Source organism: Triturus cristatus, chromosome 3_1, assembly GCF_964204655.1.
Source record: "Triturus cristatus chromosome 3_1, aTriCri1.1, whole genome shotgun sequence".
NCBI lineage: Eukaryota > Metazoa > Chordata > Amphibia > Caudata > Salamandridae > Triturus > Triturus cristatus.
Genome location: NC_140583.1, coordinates 1002579248 through 1002599773, shown reverse-complemented (window position 1 = coordinate 1002599773; position 20526 = coordinate 1002579248). Strand labels below are relative to the sequence as shown.

Here is a 20526-nt window from a genome sequence, read left to right as displayed (position 1 = left end):
ATCATGGTTGAGGGTGCAGTTGAGGTGCTCCTTGGTGACCTTGTTCCAGGTCCTTCACAGAGGGTGTGTTGTGGGTTTGTGAGCGGTGGCCTTGTCGAAAGAGAAGTGTATGCAGTGGTGGTCCATCCAGGGGGGTGTTGCGTGGTGTGGCTGCAGTGGATGTTGTTGCCTCCTGCGAAGATGGGGTTGAGTGTGTGTCCTGCCTTGTGGGTGGGGATGGTGAAGAGCTGTTTCAAACTGATGTTGGCAAGGTTGTTCAGGAGGGTGGAGGAGTTAGGGTCGCTGAGGTTGTCGAGCAGTATATAGTCCATGGAGGCAATAGCGTGGGGGGCGATGAGGTCGGTGATGGTAGTGGTGAACGTGGTTCGAGGTCCGGAAGGTCTGTAGGCGAGGGTGCCATGTAGGGTCATTCTAGGGCTGGTCTGGATCTTGAAATGGAGGTGTTCCGGGGGGGTGAGGCGTCGTTCGTGCTGGAGGTGGTGAGTCAGAGGGTGTTCTTGTGTGCGACGGTGCAATGGTGACTCCTCCTCCTGGGTGGTTGGGGCAGTCCTTCCTCTGGATCTTGTATCTGTCGGGGATGGTGGTCGTGATGTCAGGGGTGGATGTGGGGTTGATCCAGATTTCTGTGAAGAAGGTGACATCTGCCAAGAGGGTGTCCAGGAGGTCACAGATTTCTACTGCATGTCTGTGCAGGGAGCACACGTTGAGGAGGATGCAGCTCAGGGCTTCGTGTGTGTGGCATCTGGTGGGAGAGCGGTGGGCGCTAGGGTGCGGAGGTTGGTGAAGGTTTGTGGGTAGTGTCTGCAAGAGAATTGGCTGTGGGTGGTGTGGACAGCTGGCAGTTCTTGTACCTACCGCGGTTGAAGCGTGGAAGGCAGCTGAGTTGTAGCAATGGGTTGTCGGAGGACCAGGGCCCTTAGTGCTGGTGGCAGTCAGGTCACGGACGGGCACAGACGGGCTTGCTTTGACACGTCCCCTGCGCGCGGCCGCCATTATATAGGGAAGGGGGAGGGAAGCGCAGCTGGGAGGCAAGAGCAGGAACCAGCAGGGGGGAGGGTCCGCAGGGGCAGGAGCGGCGGGAAATGGCAGCAAAACGGGCACTGAGGCCACAAACAACAGCACAGGTACAAGAAAAAAAATAAAACGGGCAAAATAAACCGAAAGACAGAAAATAACAATTACAAAGGCACAATAACAAAAAGACAGATGAAAGACAGAAAACGGGCACAAACACAGACAGACAACAGCAGAAGAGCAAGGCTTTCCCACTAGACCACCAGGAATGAGGTGCAGGCAGGAGCCTGCAGGTGGAGGAGGGCCTCAAACACCTAACTTTTCAGAGAGGTGTAGGGGGCAGTGACACAACAGTGAAGCTGCTGGGGCGGAGAGCAGAGTCCCTGACCAGGAGGTCAGAGGTCTTGTTCATAAGCCCGAGCAGCAGCCGCAATTAAATAGGTATGGGGGAGGGAAGCGCAACTGGGAGGCGGGAACCGCCAGGGGGGAGGGGCCACAGGGAGAGCAGCTGCGGAGGAAACAAACAACAGCACTGGTACAAGAAAAAAATGAAAATAGGCAAAATAGACAGCAAGACAAAAAAATAACAATTACAAAGGCACAATAACAAAAAGACACTCAGAAGACAGCTAACGGGCACAAAGACAGACAACAGCGGACCAGCAGAAGAGCAAGGATATCCTACTGGACCACCAGGGATGAGGCACAGGCAGGAGCCTGCGGGGGAATAGGGCCTCCAACACCTACCTTCTCAGAGAGGTGTAGGGGGGTAGCGGCACAACAGCGGAGCTGCTGGGGCACAGAGCAGTGTCCCTGATCAGGAGGTCAGAGGTCTTAATCACAATCCTTGTCACTGTGAACTAGCAATGTCACTAAATAAACCTGAGCTCAACACCCTGGTATTAATGGTACAGAGCAGACAGGCTTAATTTAACTTAGAAGCAGTGTGTAAAGAATGATGCAGTACTAAAAAGGTAAGAAACTCAAAATGCAAAACAATAAATATCCCAAAACAAATTAGAAAAATTGTGTAACATTTAATAAACAAACTGAACCAAAATACCAAAAATCCTATAAGGGGGAACCAGGATATGATTTATTACGTTTTAAGTAGAAGTAGCACCTAGCAGAACAAAGTGCCAGTGATAGTTAGTGGTCACAGTAGAACGATACCTAGGCACAATTGGACCACGATGGAGCGCAAACCAGTAACCAGGTTCGTCTTGAGCAAAGATTTTAACTTCTGACTTTAGTTCTTTAAGTCCCAGTTCACCACAGGAGTACACTTCTAAAGTCCCCAGGATCTCAGTGGAGGCACTTAGAGACTCAGAGGGTGGCAGGCAGAGGCCAACAGGAAGGACCAGTCCCGGTCCAGTTGCCACTGGTCAGCAGGGCAGTTGCAGGAAAAGGCCTCTTGTATCTTGTTGGGTTCTTGTAGCTTGAACAGAATACCAGCCTTATGACTCTCGTAGCATACTTCTTTGTCCTGGGTACAAGAGGGAGAGCAGGTCTAGTTCTTTATGGCTCTATTCACAAATCAGACAGCAGGTTCAGCCCTCTTCTGTACTTCCACAGGTCCAGGATTGTTCAGAAGTGGGTGCCTGAAAATGGTATATTTTATGCTTGGCACAAGCTGGTCGGTGGGAATTACCCCTCTGCACATCCTAATCAATGGGGTAAAGATTCCCTGGGCTAACCCTACCCTCTTTGGTATTTTCAAGATGGTGAAAGTCTTTGTTCACATTAAACTTGGACTCTGAAGTCTGGGAGAGTGTTTTGGGAGTGTACTATAATAATACTAGTATCTTTCCCACATCTAAGACTACAATCCAGTATGAAGCAGGTCCTGCACTTACAACAAACTCTGAGACTGAAGTCTGGTAGAACAAAAGCTGAGTTTTCCAGCAGTCACACAGTGAATAACAAGAAGTGTGCATCGAGTGTTACATGTAAACTCAGCCTAGCTGTCAAGCAGCCATTGATACTGTAATATCACAAAAAGACCCACTGAGACTGAATCCTGCCTGCCTGGGAGACCAATGAAGGATGCTGCACATGTCAGAAAACATTTGCTTCTGACTGGGTTGGCCTCTTTCAAGTATGCCCCAAGTGTCAAAGGAAAAAAAACATCAGACCTGTCAAGCAGGATTTAGCATTCGAAAAGGATTTTACAGTTTAATGTCAAAAAGCATAATCACAGCCCCATGCTGCAGATTCTGTCAGGTTCAAAAGGGTCATTTCTGCCCATTCAGGTCAACCTTTTGTTTGCCCTGGGGGGAATTTCACACCCATTCATGCCTATTTAAATGCTAATTACTGGCTGGCAGACTTAGGACAGCAAAATGCAGAGTAGTTCCCAGGAACTTCAGGCAGGTAATAGAAACTTAAGTCACTTTTCCTTAATCTTTAGTAAACCTCTGACTTCATGATTGAATTGGATCTTGATAATTAATAAAAATAGTTGTTTCATAATTTTTCAAGGTAGTTCTATTCTCAAGATACAGTATTAGTATTTAATATTGCATCCCATGTGCTACATAGAAAATAACTTTTGGGACCTTATTACTGATAGGACAGGTGTAACATTAAACTTTTACATGTCCTACTTTTAAATACCATGAACCGAGTGTTATGGGCAAAAATACGTATTTATGGGTAACTTACAAACGTTTAAGAGGAAGATTTAGCCCTGTCAAAAGGGATTAAATTGACAGGTTGAATTTTCAGCTAGAGAGGGTAGGCCTGAAGTCGTGTTCACACTATCACTGTAATAGATGGCACAGTGATTGCTGCAATTCACCTGTGACATTTAAATACAAGCCTTGGGTACACTTTGATACCATATACAAGGGACTTATAGCTAACGTAAACGTGCCAATTAAGAGTATCCCAATTTTACCATGATGAAAGGAGAAGCACAAGCACTTTGGGCTAGATGTACAAAACATTCTTGTGTTCGTAAACGTGAATCAGGCTGTTTGTGAATGCAAAAATGCCTTTTCAGATGCACTAACCCTAAATTGTGAATCAGTAACCTGTTACCGAATCGCAATTTGGGTTTGCTAATTGGTATTTGGAAGGGGTGTGTTTAGGGCGTCCCTTCCAAATACTGGTTAGCTTTGGAATGTATGACTTTTTTGCACCCAAAATGCGGTTTCAAAACATTCGCACTGTACACCCAAATCAAAGTTGTTGGTAACCCATTTGTAAATTAAAAGGGGTCCTTAGGGGACCTCTTCCCCTCCGAGCATGGTAGAAAACGTATTTTTTAAGAGCGGGCAGTGGTCCAAGCATCCACTGCCAACTCTTAAAAAATGAAACTTAAAAATTGCTAAATTCAAAAAAAATCACAGACAGGATGGTCTGCTGACACAGGCCGGTGATCATCCCTTTGATGGCAGCGAATCGTAGTGAGTCACAAATTGCGACTTACCTCACTAATTATAATGAGGTAAGTCTATTTGTAACCCACTACAAACTGCTATTTTAGGATTAGTGGCGAAATAACTCGCTTGTACATTAGTGATAGCAATTACCAAATCGAGATTTGCAAAAAATCGCTATTTGATAATCGCTATTACTATTCGTCGTAGATCTAGCCCTTTATCACTGATTAGCAGTGGTAGGGTGCACAGTGTTCTACAGCGAGCATAAATATAGGGTTCAGCGAAAGGGGAAAAATCTGGGATGACCATGCAGAAAAGGCAGATTTCCTACAGTAATATAAATGTTAAAAACATTACCAATTTTTATTCCTAGCTTCTGGGAACTGCACAATTAAAGTCTGTCTTGGTAATTAGAATGACTTTAACTTCAAATGCACAGAGCACAGCGAAGAAGATAAGCTAGTAAACCATAGAAGGAACCACATGCATCATTTCCACATTTTACTTCTTTTTTTAGACAGATAGACAAACCAACGCGGTCCCTAATGTAATTTTGGTTTAACTGAATGAAGATAACAACTATCAAAGCTAAAGAAAAATTCATGGAGAAGGACTGCAAAGAATGTAATAATGTAGTTAAACAGAATGGGAAAAATGTTGTAAAATCTTCATCTGCAAAAACAACAGTTGATGGACAGAATGCAGAACAATGTCATACATTCACCCCAGTACAGAGATCTGGGCCTAAATCCATCGTTTTTTTGCTCACCATGCCGTTCCAGTTTGAACCCAGCCATATGCAAATCAGTCTTGACCCTGTGCCTCATGGGAACAGACCAGCCCGAACTGCCAAGCCAGGTCCCCCCTGGACTGGAAACAAGCATCCTAGGACCGGTTTCGGGGTTTCACCCCTCTTCAGCCAGGATAGCTTGATTCCAGTGGCATGGAGAGCACTGGACCCACATCTGGGCATACCCCTCCCACTCGGCGTGACAAATGCAAAAACAACAGTTGATGGACAGTTTAGGCCCAGATCTCTGTACTGGGGTGAATGTATGACATTGTTCTGCATTCTGTCCATCAACTGTTATTTTTGCATTTGTCACCCCGAGTGAGACGGGTATGCTTAGACGTGAGTCCCGTGCTCTCCATGCCACTGGAATCAAGCTATCCTGGCTGATGAGGGCTGAAAGCCTGAAACCGGTCCTAGGATGCTTGTTTCCAGTCCAGGGAGGACCTGGCTTGGCAGTTCGGACTGGACTGTTCCCATGGGGCACAGGGTCAAGACTGATTTGCATATGGATGGGTTCAAACTGGAATGGCATGGTGAGCAAAAAAACGATGGATTTATGCCCAGATCTCTGTACTGGGGTGAATGTATGACATTGTTCTGCATTCTGTCCATCAACTGTTGTTTTTGCATTTGTCACCCCGAGTGAGACGGGTATGCTCAGACGTGAGTCCCGTGCTCTCCATGCCACTGGAATCAAGCTATCCTGGCTGATGAGAGCTGAAAGCCCGAAATCGGTTCTAGGATGCTTGTTTCCAGTCCAGGGAGGACCTGGCTTGGCAATTCGGGCTGGACTGTTCCAATGGGGCACAGGGTCAAGACTGATTTGCATATGGCTGGGTTCAAACTGGAATGGCATGGTGAGCAAAAAAACGATGGATTTAGGCCTAGATCTCTGTACTGGGGTGAATGTATGACATTGTTCTGCATTCTGTCCATCAACTGTTGTTTTCGTAAAATCTTCATATTGCTTATTTAAATGAATACCAACTACAACAGAAGATACAGGTTTTTTAACATCTCTGCATTCTTTTCCACTCATGAGAGTCTTTCATTACACATCTGTGTCATTGGGAGTTCATCTGTATTTCCTTCAGAAGTCGAATAACATATATAGCCAACTTGTTGCATGGATTTACAAAGCAATGTATTATGGGTACTTGGAAGACTCCTTCCACCTCAATATTAACCACAACGGGAATCTTTCAAAGGTCGTGAAATGTAGTTTAGTTTAGTTTTGAACAACTTGAATCATTTGTTAAATTTGTACACAGGTATGCTATTTTTTATCACCAAATAAAGCATGATATATTGAACTTTAAAAATGTTGAATTATCTCAACAGATCGTTGCAAGTTCAAACTGCATCTGTATAAAGACACAAACTATGCAAGCGGGTTTGCTGTATCTTTCACTGTGCAAGTGGAAAGCAAGATTTATCATATGTACTGCACAAAAGATAAATCTATTGAATTCAGGGTAAGACCACAACTGTCAACTGTTTTTCCTGACTTCTACCTTTCAGAACATTTACCTGGTTGTGCTTGTTCTACATAAACTCTTCAGTGTAACTCCTCCACCAAACGTATAGAAAGATTGGCTGTACTCATGAAAAGAGCAATACCAATGTTATGATCGCACAAAAAATTGAACCTAGATCTTTGTTTAGTTCTTCTACCATTCAGATTCATGAAGAACCTGTTTGAAGGTCTTCTCTTCATTGAAGTGGCGGAACTCCATTGTGGTACATAACAGCTATTGTCCCTTTTTTTTGTTAATTGACAAATCACAATTATAAATGGTTTATGTATGATCCACCTGAATGACCAATGTTTTTTACAACATATTATTAGCATTGTATATGCATGTACAGTTTCACAAGGAGCAATTATTAGCAAAAATGTGACAATTGTACATTTAAGTATCTATATTACATTCAGTATCAATGCTCATTATAGTCTGTATTATCAGATCCCAGGCTTTATTACATTGTACCCACAGTGAGCCGATGCAGCACAATGGTAAAGTGCTCTTATTATTGACGGATCTGCATATGTAAGGAAAGAACCAAGAATAACTACAACGAGAACTCAGGAGATTTGCTGGGAAAGAAACCACCAAATGTAGAACCAGGAAGAGTACAACGAGCGCCGCGTTGAAAAGCGTTGGGCGCACTTCAGCCACACCCCTGGAGCATCAAAGTATTGTGGGGCATACAGTATTTGCCACACTCACAGCATACCCTGCGATGTGTGGTCCTCCCCCATTGTAATGATTTGTGATCCTAAGGAAAACAAGTTTTCAGGCCCCCAAATCATCCTCTACAGAAACAATTACCCTACCAGCTCCATCAATTATAGTCATGGTCTCAACGATGCTGGACCAGCCTGTTGCCACATCCGGCTGTCTAATACCCCTCTTAACCTCTCTCCACAATGCACTGTCCTCACAGTCTGCCCACTTTTTCAGTTCAAAATACCGTTTATATTTGCTAGGGCCCATTGCACTATTTCAGCGAATTGATATCTGTTTTTTGGCCAACAAATCTACTGGTCACTTGGTTGCCCTTGGTTTTCGGATAGAGGCCTAGCAGACACATATGAAATATTTCAAAATAGTCCTATCTGTGGTTGCGGTTTTAAAATACAGCATTGTTCCCTCATATGCAATCAGCACTAGGCAACTCCACAATATATGAAAAATGCTGGTCTCAAATGTTCGACATCTAGTGCATCCTGCCTGTGCCTGTGGGTATATACAGTTGATCCTCTTGGGGGTTATATACAGTGTTTGCAAATAGTAATACTGTATGAGCTTAAAATGCTGGTTGCCGGATATTTTAGGAGTTAGATGCAACACCCTCAGCCTGTCATCATCACCTAACAGCAAGTCCATATCTTCCTCCATCTGTGTTGTAGTCTATCCAGAGCTTTTTTGTATTGTGAAGTCAGGGACTGGTGCAATACAATTATTGGTCTTTTCCTGACATCTATGGAGTATAGGCTATCTTGATAATTATGTTGGATGGGTTCTTATGATCTGGTATGCACCATTTTACTGATAGTGGTCACAACCACCCCATCTTTGCAGAAAGTGGCCATCTGAGATTCCATAGGCATCCCTCAGGTTCGAAAAATTAGCAAAGTTGCCACCATCATACATATTTCAGACAGCAGCGAATCCATTCTCCTCCCACTCCTGCAAGCCAGTCTAGTTACCATAATACAGTATGGGGCATATTCTCAAGGATCTATCGCCGAGTTAACGGCACTTTATCGCAGCCAAACTCGCGATAAATACATCGCCCAATTCACAAGCTGGTGCAAACAGACCATAGTACCAGTTTACCTGCGATAGCAGCCACAAAACACATCACCACAGATTACCCCGGCAACTATCGCTAATGAGATGCAGAGTAGGCGTTCCCGTGCGAAAAGCCGCAAAAACACCACTCCTCAACATTCTCAACGACCAGCCACATCGGCAATAAGAACACAAAACAGGCGATAAGGCACGTTAGCACCAGGAAACTAACACCTGCTCTGACCTGCTGTAAAGTCGGACAACAGCCTGCACCACAAAAGGGAGCCCAGCCCAGAGCCACACCTGAAGAACAACAGATGCACCCGGGCAACTGAACCTGCAGCCCGGAGCCCCAATAGGGCAACAACACCCACTGCCACCACCCCAGGACTCCCCCCCCCCCCCCCTCCTCGGCACTCCCCTGACCAAAGACATGCCACATCAACTACACTGAATCATGTACCAAATAATCCGCATGATGTCGCACAATCACATCTGGTGACATGCATGTGTCTTCACAAAAATGAGCATCACATATTCACCTTCGAAGCAACAAATGAAAATTTATTAAAATAAACACTGCACAGAAATGAAGACACATGGCGGCTCCCCTCGGGACAATCTGTAGGCCACAGCCTGCAAGACAAAAATCATGATGAGAAGGTGTATCCTGCGCACATCAAGGGACAGAGAGAGAGAGCGAAGGAGAGAGAGAGGACGAGAGGGAGAGAGATATAGAGAGGGGGAGAGAGAGAGAGAGAGAGAGAAGAAGAGAGGGGGAGAGAGAGAGAGGGACAGGGAGAGAGAGAGAGCTGACACTGCGCACCCAGGCCATGCTGCTCACCTGCTGCCACCGGTGTGTCCTCAACCACATGCCGGTATGTAGTGCAGTTCACCAGGTCCCACATCTGAGACAGACCCGTCATCTGAAACAGAGTCCAGATACATGAATGGCGCAGTACATACAATTGCACAAGACATCATCGCCTACCCGCCCCTGCGCACCCACGCAGAGGCATCCCAGCCCCTCCTGCCGCCCAGCGATGCATGCTAGCCCCTGCGCACCCAGGCCTCACTGCTCACCTTCCGCCACCGGCGTGTAGAAAAGAGGTCCCACCACCTGCCGCTGCAAGCCACAATCCCGGGTCCCGCGGACATGGCACCTTTGACATCATAAAGCTACGCTCCGCAGGCCACCAGGTCTCACATTTGATTCTGGGTCTTGATTTCGCCATTGTAGAGGACATACCAGTGCACAAGGCATCATCGCAGGCTGCACACCCGCTCAGCCCTTGAGTTGCCACTAACTGTGATGCGGGATGCGATGGCACGTGGCGGTTGGCCCGCGCTGCCCACCGGCTCTGGCCAACACTGCAGTCCAGCAGGGCACACAAAACCTGAGCAGTCCGGACCGCCGGGATGGAGCATCACCGCAGGCTGCACACCCGCTCAGCAGTTAAGCTGCCCCTACCTCAGTGCACCCAAGGTCACCGTCCCGTGGCGGTGTGCCTGTGCCGGCCGCAATGTATCCGGTGCCACCAAGTCTGTGCCTCGCAAGTCATGGACCCTCTATGAGTGGGTATCGTGGTGCGGACACCATCATATCACCTCCGGGCCTGCGAAATGTGATGTCACAGGCCCTTGGGCCCCCATGCCTACATGCACACCACACGGATACACCCCGAGAGAGGCTGGAAATGGCGTTGAGAACGTGCGCCCGGCCGTTTTTATAGGCAGGGTCACATGTGCTGTGTGCTGGATGGGTGTGGTGTGGGTGTACACCAGCCGTGAGGGAGTGGCTGTGGCATGCTGACAACTAGACCTGTGAGCAGCAGATCCCTACAGGGAAGACATGGGACATGTAGCGTTGTCGTCACCCCCTGTAAGCGTAACTGGAGTGGGCTGGCCTGGCGTATGCCAGTCCACGGTAAGGGTTTGAACAATGACCCCGGCTCTTTGGGCAAGGGACAAGGAAGTAACAAATGCATGCGTCGCTGTTGTTGCGTCGGCACCACTTTGACAACATTCGGCAATGTGTCACCCTGTGACCCAAGTCCAACGATATGAGACACATGGATGTGACAGGAATTCACTGACCCAACATTCGTCCATACTACCACACTAGAAAGACCATGGACACGACACTTCTGTGTGATTCTGAATGTTTCTTGCATCTGGAGCAGTACAGGGCCATGCAAAGCCCACTGTACAATGTTGGCCCGTAGCGGGCCAGCCAGAGTTCTTCAGGGAATGACAAGTCTAAAGGGAGGGGAAGAGTTCAGTCCGCAGTCTGTTAGCTGTGTCATTGGCGATCAAACAGCAAATGGCAGTCCATTGCGAGGTACAAGGTGAGTGTCGCAGAGTGCATCGGGGGACAGTGGAAGGTGATGATGCAGAGGGCAGTGCCAAGCTGAAGCCGGACCTATGGCTGAGATGAATGCTGCTGTGTCCTTTTTACCACGAGGGCAGAATCCTCTACATCTTTGTCCTCTGCTGTCTCATGTGCCTCACGTGTGGGTGGTGCTGGCCTTTCTCCAGCACTGTGTGGCAGTGACACTTCAGGGGCCGGAGATGTGGATGTAGTGGTAGCAGCAGCATGCATCAGCGCAAGGCCTTTTGGCAGCAATGCCATGAGGATGGTTTTGAGGTCATTGTGGAACCCAACTACCTCTCGCTGGTGTACAGCCTTGGCAGCCGCTCTTTCCACATTGGCCCGCTCCAGGGTCTCCATGAGCCTCCGCATGAGTCACAACTCCCGGGCGAGCTTGCTGAAGCCACTCTGACTAGACAGTCCTTCTTGTTGCAGAGTCAGGACTCTGGCGATGTCAGCCATGGTTCATTGGAGAGCATGGAGCAGACTGTGGGTGTCCGTAAGTGACTGTGGGTGGTCCCTGATGGGACTTAGACACCCTCGTATGGCATCTAGTAAGTCTGCCATGAGGTCGAAGCCCACCCGTACCTGTTCAGCCTGCTGCTCCTGGCAAACCAGCACACAGCGTTGGAAGGCCATGTGTTCTTCATGGGGGTCCTGGGAGGCAGCCGTGGTGGTTGGGTGCTGCCTGCTGTGTGCTCTGTGCAGGGGGTGGGGTGTCCCCGTTGCAGATGGGCTGCCCTGCTCCTGGAGGTGGGCTGCGGAGACTGTCAATGAACTCTTGGAGGGCGTCGGAGTCGAAGCTGTGGTGGTCCTCTTCGTCATCAGAGAAGAGAGGTTTGGGCTGCTCTGCAGGAGGGGTGGATTGTCCCTCTGCAATGTGAAGGGGAGATGCAGTTCGACAATGTGTTCACATGTGTGTTGTCAGATTGTACAGGTTCACATTCAGACTGCATGACTTTGTACATCGTGGCTGTTTTGGAGGGGTTGCCTATTTGCTGCGGGACAAATGACTTATCGACAACTTCACGGATGTGTGTTTGAAGTTGTACATTGTCGACTCACATTTCCCTGCAATGCCACTTGTGATTAGCCAGTGTCTACACCCAGTATTCGCCAGTTGGTTCCTGTGTTCTGTTGTGGACGTGTTGCGGTCTGTGCCAGTTTGTTGTCAGTGTTGATGTGCTCTGCATGTTATGTGTGTATGCTGCATGGAGGGGTCCCTGCTGCTCTGTTTTGCTGCCCCTTATCCCTTTTGTGCTGCGTGCCTTTGACCTCTGTGCTTGTACAGTGCTGACATGTAGCATACTTCGGTACATTGGTCTCTTGTTGGGAGTTGGGGTCTGGGGCATGGTTTTTCCACAGATGTTCTATGCTTAATTGTGCATGTGTGAAATTGTGCCCATCTCCCCCGTCCCCCCAGTCCCTGGTCGTTACTCACCCTGTTGCTGTTGTGTCCGGTCCTGTTGAGCAGGGTCCAGGCCCCCAACTCCTGCCACCGTCTCCCCACTGATGACTGTGGACACCATTTTCTCCATGTCGTTCAGCTCCTCCTGTGGCACTGGACTGCCACCTCCAGTCTACATTGCTGCCTTCTGGTTGTTGGCGAGTTTCAGCTTGGTTTTTCGCTTGACATTATTCCAGCGCCTCTTGACCTTGTCCATTGTCCTCTTCAGCACTCCGACTGCATTCACCTTGTTCACGATGGACTGCCGTAGTGCATTTTTAGTTGCGAATTACATAGTGGAGGTGACGAACAGTTGTTGATGGTGTTCGACCACCTCCGTTATCAGGATTCTGTTTTCCTGCGGACTGAAGCGCTTCTTCCTACTCTTCTTCTCCTTGCCCTTCCCTGATCCCGAGGTCCCAGGCAGGTCCTCCGGGGGGCTTGTGGGGTTCTGGTTCTCCTCCGTACTTGCTCGAGCAACATCCATTGTGCTTGGCTGTTGTTTGGCATTTGTTTGTCAGTTTTTTTCTACTTTTATGGTGATTTTTTCCACCTGACGCGTGTGAATTGCAGGCCTGTAGCTGGTTTTTGCTGACTTTTGTATCACGATTGGCCTCATCGCAGCTTTTTTTGTGTTCGCGTTTCACATTTTTGCGGCGTGGCGTTGATTTTAGCGCGGTCCGCTGACGCATTATCTGGGGTATATCGCATGGTGCCGCCATGTTGAGAATGCTTCGTTAACACGGCGCAAGTTTCATGGACTGCGATGTTGGAGGTTGCATTAAGTAACTTTTGCGATGGTTATCACACATTCTTGAGACTATCAGTGTTAAAGCCTGCAGATGTAGCGCCCTGGAATATGGGATTCTGGTTCGGGTTCTTTGTAGAACCTTCATCCACATGTAATGTGTTGTGCCTACCAGTATAACTTTAGGAAATGTTTGATGCTGTAGAGCAGAATTTAGCAATGCCCTAGTGAAGGACACCCTGAGGGGTGGCCTCTGACCCCCAGTGATAACTGCTCTTGAGAGCTCTGCCCTCCACCTAGCTATCCACTGCAATTGTGCAGCCAGGTAGTATAATTTGAGATCTGGAATGGCAAGTCTCCCTTCACCCTCTGGAAGTCACAGTTTCAGTATCAAGTCTTCATAATGTACCCCCCTAGATGACTTTGAACATCCTGTCTAGTTCACGGATTATCAGCCTGGGTATTCAAATAGGCAGTGCATAGAAGATATATAGCAGCCTGGAGAGCATAACCATTTTAAAGACCGATACACAGCCCATAACCAATAGGTGAAGGGTCATCCAGAACCCAATGGCCTGCCTGAGGGAAGTCAGCATGGTTCATATGTTACACTTCAAGATGTGTTCTTCTGTGCCTTTATCTGAAATGCCAAGTATTTGAAAGTGGTAGCTTGGTTCCCACTGCAACCTATTTCCCAGTTCCTGGGGTCTATCACCTATAAGGGGCACATTCACCAGATATCCGCTAAATGTAATCCAATGCACCTTTAAACCGAGCAATCTCCCAAAGGTGTCCAAGGTATACATTGCTCGCTGTATGTCCCCCCCCCTCACCCCACGTGTACAGAGGGGAAACAGCCTTTACCACGCAGCCAGAACCACGCAGTGCCTTTACAACACAGCACTACAATGAACATGTCATTACCACATGGGCCTCATATTGGATGTTTGTGCCATTGAGAGGGGCACAAGGCAGGCATACCCCCTTTCCCCAGTCCTATTTGCCATTGCATGCAAAGCAACCACTGGCTTGTACTAGTCAGCAATGCAGAGGACAACACATTATATGTCTCACAATATGCCAATCACATGCTCCTGTATGGTTGTATGACGGAACCACCCATGCTTTTAACCAAGCATGCCTTTACGACACATTTGTTGTATTGCCTGCGTTGTAAAGGCATGCATGGTTAAAAGCATGGGTGGTTCCGTCATACTGGACTGTTCCCATGAGGCACAGGGTCAGACTGATTTGCATATGGCCATGTCTGAACTGGGGTGGCAGAGTGGGCTAAAGAACGGTGATGGATTAAACCCAAATCGGTTGACTGGGGGTTAGTGCTTGCAATGTTCAACAGTCCGTCCATCATTTCCTTTGGTTTTGCTTGGTTCCATCATGCAACCATACAGGAGCATGTGATTGGCATATAGTGAGACATATAATGTGCCGTCCTCGGCATTGCTTACTAGTACAAGCCATTGGTTGCATTGCAATGGCAAATAGGACTGGGGAAAGGGGGTATGCCTGCCTTGTGCCCCTCTCAATGGCACAAACATCCGATATGAGGCCCCCGGTCCTAATTCGGGCTAGCGGGTGGTGTAGAGTAATTTAGTCCATTTGAGGAATCCATAGCCCAAGCCAATTTCCCTCATTAACACGCAAAACTACTCCCACTGAAGAAAGACAAAGTATTTTTCAATATTAATGTTGACCACCAGCGTCATACGGTAGTTTGGAAGCTCTTGATACAACACTTGAAGTAACCTCTGAATATTAGGCATTGTGCTGCACTTAGGAATAAATTCAGTCTGGTCCGGCTGAACCAGGCCACTTATCTTGGTTAGAGGGCACATTTACAAGAATCATGCTGAATATTTATAATCAACATTGAGCATCGACAGGGAGACCATAATCGTCTCTCTCATAGTGAGAAGTAGACTGCCTAGTCAGCGAGTTTCATTAAACAATGTTGCAAACTCACGTGCTAGCACACTCACAAAGGTTACTTAAAACTCAATGGGCCACGCATCAGATCTGGGCACCTTCCCCCTGGCCAGCTTCTTGATAGCTGCTTACTTTGTGTACCACAGTCTCTAAGCCAAGACCCTCCATATCATCACGGGATAGTCTAGTGAGGATCGCTGCACTATCAAAGGGGAGTACTTTATTTGATTAAAAGTATAATCATAAAAGCAGAACATACATACCATACGTATACAAAACTGATAGATTAAAAAGACCAGAATATGGTAAAACTACGTATTTATTAAAACCACATAGCAGCTGGATACCATTAAAAACAATTAATAATATAAAAAGAAAGTGAGTATTGCCGCTAAAAACTACAAGTAGAGCACTGAGTTGCAGAGAGACCCAAAGGATAAGGACAGTTCAGTGAAGCAGCTATCAGTTGTCTATAGTCAGTATCAAGTCGTCGGATCACATTCCATACTATTGCAGGGACAGAGAACACGAGTTTTATAGAGTCACCTGTGCACTTCCTCGAGATTGTTACCGGGCCTTCAATTTGCTGGTTAAATTTACGGTATGCACAGTGAATAAAGATTGTGACGCTTATATTTAAAGCAGTGTTCTCTGGATTCAATGCCGCAATGATTGCCTTCCTGCAGGACTGGACTCCCAGTCTGTTCCACTCGGACCTCAATTTTAATCTGGGCTGGGCAAGCAATGCAGGGCAGAGGCATACAACATGCTCCAAGGACTCCTCCAAGCCCCCGCAGCCCCTGCACTGTAGCTCATCTGATGCACAACGCCAAAGAGGTAGATGTTTCAAAAAATGCCACTCCCCCAATCTAAGTGCCATAAACCGCAATTTTAAGTACAGGGGGTATGTGCAGGGGAGGTATGATGGAAGAGAAGTCAGCTGGTGAGAGCTGATTACTGCCCATGCGTGCTTGCATTTGGCAAAAAGAGCTTTGTCAGTATTATGAGACCACATATGGATACACTTCTTGATACTTGTTTTAAAGACTATGTTACTGGGGTTGAGATTCCAGAGCTCACTTGCAGATAGTTGCTGTACACGTTCATGAAAGAACTGACTATAGGACCCACCTGGGTTTTTAAGAGTAATATCTGACCACAAAAGTGACTCAAGGGACCCAGCTCCAGCCTGCCTTAACTTATGGCACAATTTCAGGTAAGCACCTGCGCTTATAATTTCGTAATTTAAAATGCCTAGTTCTAATCGTATCTGTGCAGCTGAGGCAGATTTTGGCATATGGAAAACTCTTTTATAGATCTTAGTCATTTGTTGATTTAATATTGCGCTCAGTTTGCCCCGGGAAATTTCAATGCCATAGGACAATGTAGGGCCAATTTTGGCTTTCATTACATCCAACATTGGCAATAGGCTCAGGCCTGTCAGTTTTTTTTAAAGTTTTGAAAAGTTCACTCGGAGAGCCATAGCTTTCATTAAGATGTCGCTGCGGTGTTTGGCAAGGGTACCACTGGAGTTGAAATTAACCCCCAGGTATTTGTAAGATTTTCCTACCACAAGTCCAAAGTTGTTCTACGTCCAACCACACCTCCGTACTGTTTTCTGCCGAATATGACTACTTGGGTTTTCTTTAAATTAACCTCTAAGTTGTTTGTAACGGTGTAACTGTGTAGTTTATTTATCAGCCGTTGCAGCCCTACTCAAGTGAGACTGAAAAGGACGAGGTCGTCGGCGTACAGAAGGTTGCTTAACTGGACACCACCAATCTTTGGGGGATGGCTGTTTGTCACATCTAGTTCTGCTGGAAGGTCGGCGATGAACAAGTTAAAGAGCAATGGAGCTAGCACACATCCCTGTTTGACTCCTCTTGTCGTCATAATTTTTCGTGACAGGTGTGAGCCGGTACCAAGCTTAACTTGTATCCAGGTATTAGTGTGTAGTTGGACAATGGCCTCCAAATGTTTGACCGGTATTCCCCATTTCCTTAGCTTCGCTCAGAGTGCTACCCTAGGGACACGGTCAAAAGCAGCTTTAAAATCAACGAAGCAGCAAAAGACTACCTTGGATGAAATAAGTGCTTTATCGATGAGTATTGATAATGCCAATAGTTAGACATAGTGCCTGAGTTTGCGGTAAAACTGGTTTGATTTTTTGGGATCAGACCTTTCAGGTTAGCCCAGAAGCTCAGTTCTTCTAGTAAAATGCTCGCAAAGTACTTTGCCTCATTGTCCAATAAGGCTGCACTAACATACTTGCATATTCCTGAAGTCTCATCAATCTAAATCAAAGAATACAGCATGTCACAGTATGCTGTACAGGTGTTGTTTATTTGTTTTTGTCAGTGCACCAAGATGTGTGCCTTGTTTCTAATACCATACGAAAAGTAGATAGGGGGTCAGCCCTAATCACCCTGCAGCCCAAGGGCTAACAAAGGCAAAAATACAACACAAACTGAAATGCGGGAATAGATATATGCACTGCTATTCCATCAAAATGATTATCTCAATTAATCACTGATTGAAATACAAATTTCATAAAAAAATTATTTTAACATATCAAGTTGTATTTATTGACTCTTCTATACAAAAGTATGCTACTGTATGGTGTTACATATTAAAACATTCAAATCAAACAATAGACAAAGACAGTACAACAAATAACAAAAAAGTCACTTTAAGATGATATAGATACTCCTTTTCTTTTAATAAGTGTAAAATGTAGGCTGTGCTATAAAATTTGCGCACAACCACAATAACAGATAGTCTCTTGTGTCTGTACAAATGCAAGAAGTATGGTTACTTTCTTCTGGTTTTTGACATTGATAATGTGTACATAGTACCCAATACACAGATGTTACACTTCGAGAGTCTTCTTATGGAGGATGTCGATGCGTTTTGGCTTTAAACTTTAGGCCTCCTCAAGACCAATGAAAGAAGGAGCACATGGGTGCAAGACAAAAGACCATACAGCCCGGCCTACAGATGGCCACCAATCCAGAAATCCGAGGACCTATATATGTGTCCCTTAATGCTGTTGAGATTCCAGATCAGACCACAGTCCAAACAAACACACTAATATTCACGCATCAGCGGGCTCGACGAGTGTGGTCGAGGCTGTGTCCACATTTTCAGTGAAGTAGGTATTAATGATATCCCCCAGGTCTGATCTAAACACTGTGTCCTCCAGCAATATTGAGTTTCCAGATGGGTATAGCCATGAGGGAGGCTGGACCATGCGAGTGTGAGCATAAGTGGCTTATGATCAGAAAATGTCTTAGCCACGTACTCAGTGCCAGCCACCCTTGTCTGGATCAGGGAGCAGCACAAAAACCTGTCCAAACACACATGTAGGTCATGGTCCCCAGGGAAATATGAATACTCCTTCGGAGAAGGGTTAAGCTCCCTCCATGTATCAATCAATCCAAAACATGCTATTGAGACAGTGAGCGCCTTGGCGCTCCTGCTTTTTGACAACTCAGGGAGGAGGTGTGGCTAATCAAGCCCCACATCCGTAGCACAATTAAAGTCACCCCGCTATGGCAGTTTAATAGATCAGCAAGCTGAGGGCCAAGCCATCTGGAAATGCCATCTGATCCACATTAAGTGCATACACATTTACCAAAGCGATATCTTTGACCTCTATGCTGCTGCCAACCATGACAGTTTCCTGTAACAGTGCAAAGTGCAAACCCTATATTTTAATATAGGACTGTATGTTGTATCTCTTACTAGGGGAATGAAGGCTCCTCACATTCCATGTCGGTTGTTTCAAGCAGCCCTTAGTAGCAAATGCGCTGGCCATTCGGTGTAACCCCCGTCCTCATGCCCCACCTCCCTCTGCCTGTACTGCAGATTGCCCCTATCAGTAGTCTAACCCAGCAGTGAAAACCTAAAATAACTGAAACTCATGTAGAAGGACTACCAACAAACCTTTTCCAGGACTGAGTACCAACTACACTCCATTCACACTGTGGCAAAACCTGTTGTTAGTGCATCACTGGAACTGATCGGTCCCAACACACTCCAGTTAGCGCTTTGAAGAGAGAGGGGGGCCAGCACCGTCTAAAGGAACTGACATACCATCCACTTCCCCCAGACCACCCCAGAGAGCCCAGCAAGCACAGATAAAGGATATAGTATCATCCATATGAACAGTTTTACAAGTCAAAAGTAGCAAACAGGCAATTATCTCTCAGGAAGTCATATTACTTCCTCTGCTAGGCCCTGGGTCTTCACTGGTGTGCCCCCATTGACAGTGTTCTCTTAACAACATTATAGGCCCACGGGCAAAGCAGTGCACTGGGTCCTACATACACAACCACTCACAAGAATAAATATGTTTAACGGAAAATTTGTGTTAAATTCCGGTCTGCATGCATTAAGACGCCACTGCCCATTGCCGTCTGAATGTTCCGTGCTCTCAGACTCGGCCTTGAAGTCTCACTCGACTCTCTTGTCTGATCTGATACTGTAACGTAACTGGTGCTCATGTAAAGCGCCCCAGTACTTTCAGGGTCCAGTTCATGCTATATAAAACTGCATAAAAAAGGAAGTGGGGACTGCCAACTGGTCCGGGGCTGGGGCCACCCCTGCAAAGGTAGAGATCCGTGGGCAGCTGCAGACCAGCCACAGAGAACCCTAAGCTGTTTCTCTCTGTGTGTAATTTAGGGGCCCCTCCCCAGGATTGTGTAGCCAAGGTCCATTTCCCTTTAACTTTGCAGGGGCCCGCCAACAGTTGTCCATCTCTGCAGGGGGTCATGTGGACTCCCCTGAGCAGAGCGGCCCCACTAAGGGTTCGCTACTCTTGAGGCGACTGCCAATGTCACTCACATATTACAGGCTGGGCGCTGCCATCTTGGCTTGCATCCAGTACTTTGCATGCCTGTTCTAGCAGCAGCACCAGCCCAGGGGGTCACTGAAAGCCACCAACATTGTCCCTCAAACCCCCCCCCCCCCCATCCTGTGGCCCTGCAGCTGGATTCAGATGGCAGGATGAAACAGGATGTCCCAAGGCAGCTGGGGAGCTCACTCGGGGTACCTCCTACTCCATCATGGTTAGGCCACACCCCTTCCTTAATGACCAATGTTTGACTATGTTTTTTGTTCAAACCTCTGCCATGAAAAGTAGATTTGACACAAGCATCCTTGTTTCTAATCAAGAACCACTTAAAGAATAGTTCAATTACCTCTCTTCTTTAAATCTAATTGAATGTGTCTTTCCAGTCTTGCTCTCTCCAGTCACTACCAATTGAGCACCTATTTGAAATTTCCAATAACCCCACTGGAATAGCAACTGTAGTCGCTGGCTGGTCACATTCTAGTGTTTATAAGTAATGTGCTTCCAGCAGCCACTCTTAGAGGGCTGGTTTCTACACTCATTCCACACCCATCCAGCACAGTGTCACAGGCCATGTGACCCTTCCTAATAAAAGGTGCCGGACGCACGAGCCCTGGGTCAGTTCTAGATGGTAAACCACTGTGTCTGTGTGGTCATTTATATTGCATGGGG

The 20526-nt window shown here is 46.8% G+C and overlaps 1 protein-coding gene across 1 annotated transcript in view; it reads left to right on the top strand.

Moving 5' to 3' along the window:
- The window catches only part of LOC146861399 (interleukin-18-like), a 60694-nt gene that overhangs the window by 15775 nt on the left and 24393 nt on the right, over positions 1-20526 (top strand). Inside the window, exon 3 of the mRNA XM_085646237.1 lies at positions 6535-6668. Coding sequence (XP_085502363.1) covers positions 6535-6668 — 134 coding nt within the window. The remainder of the gene's footprint in view (positions 1-6534; positions 6669-20526) is intronic.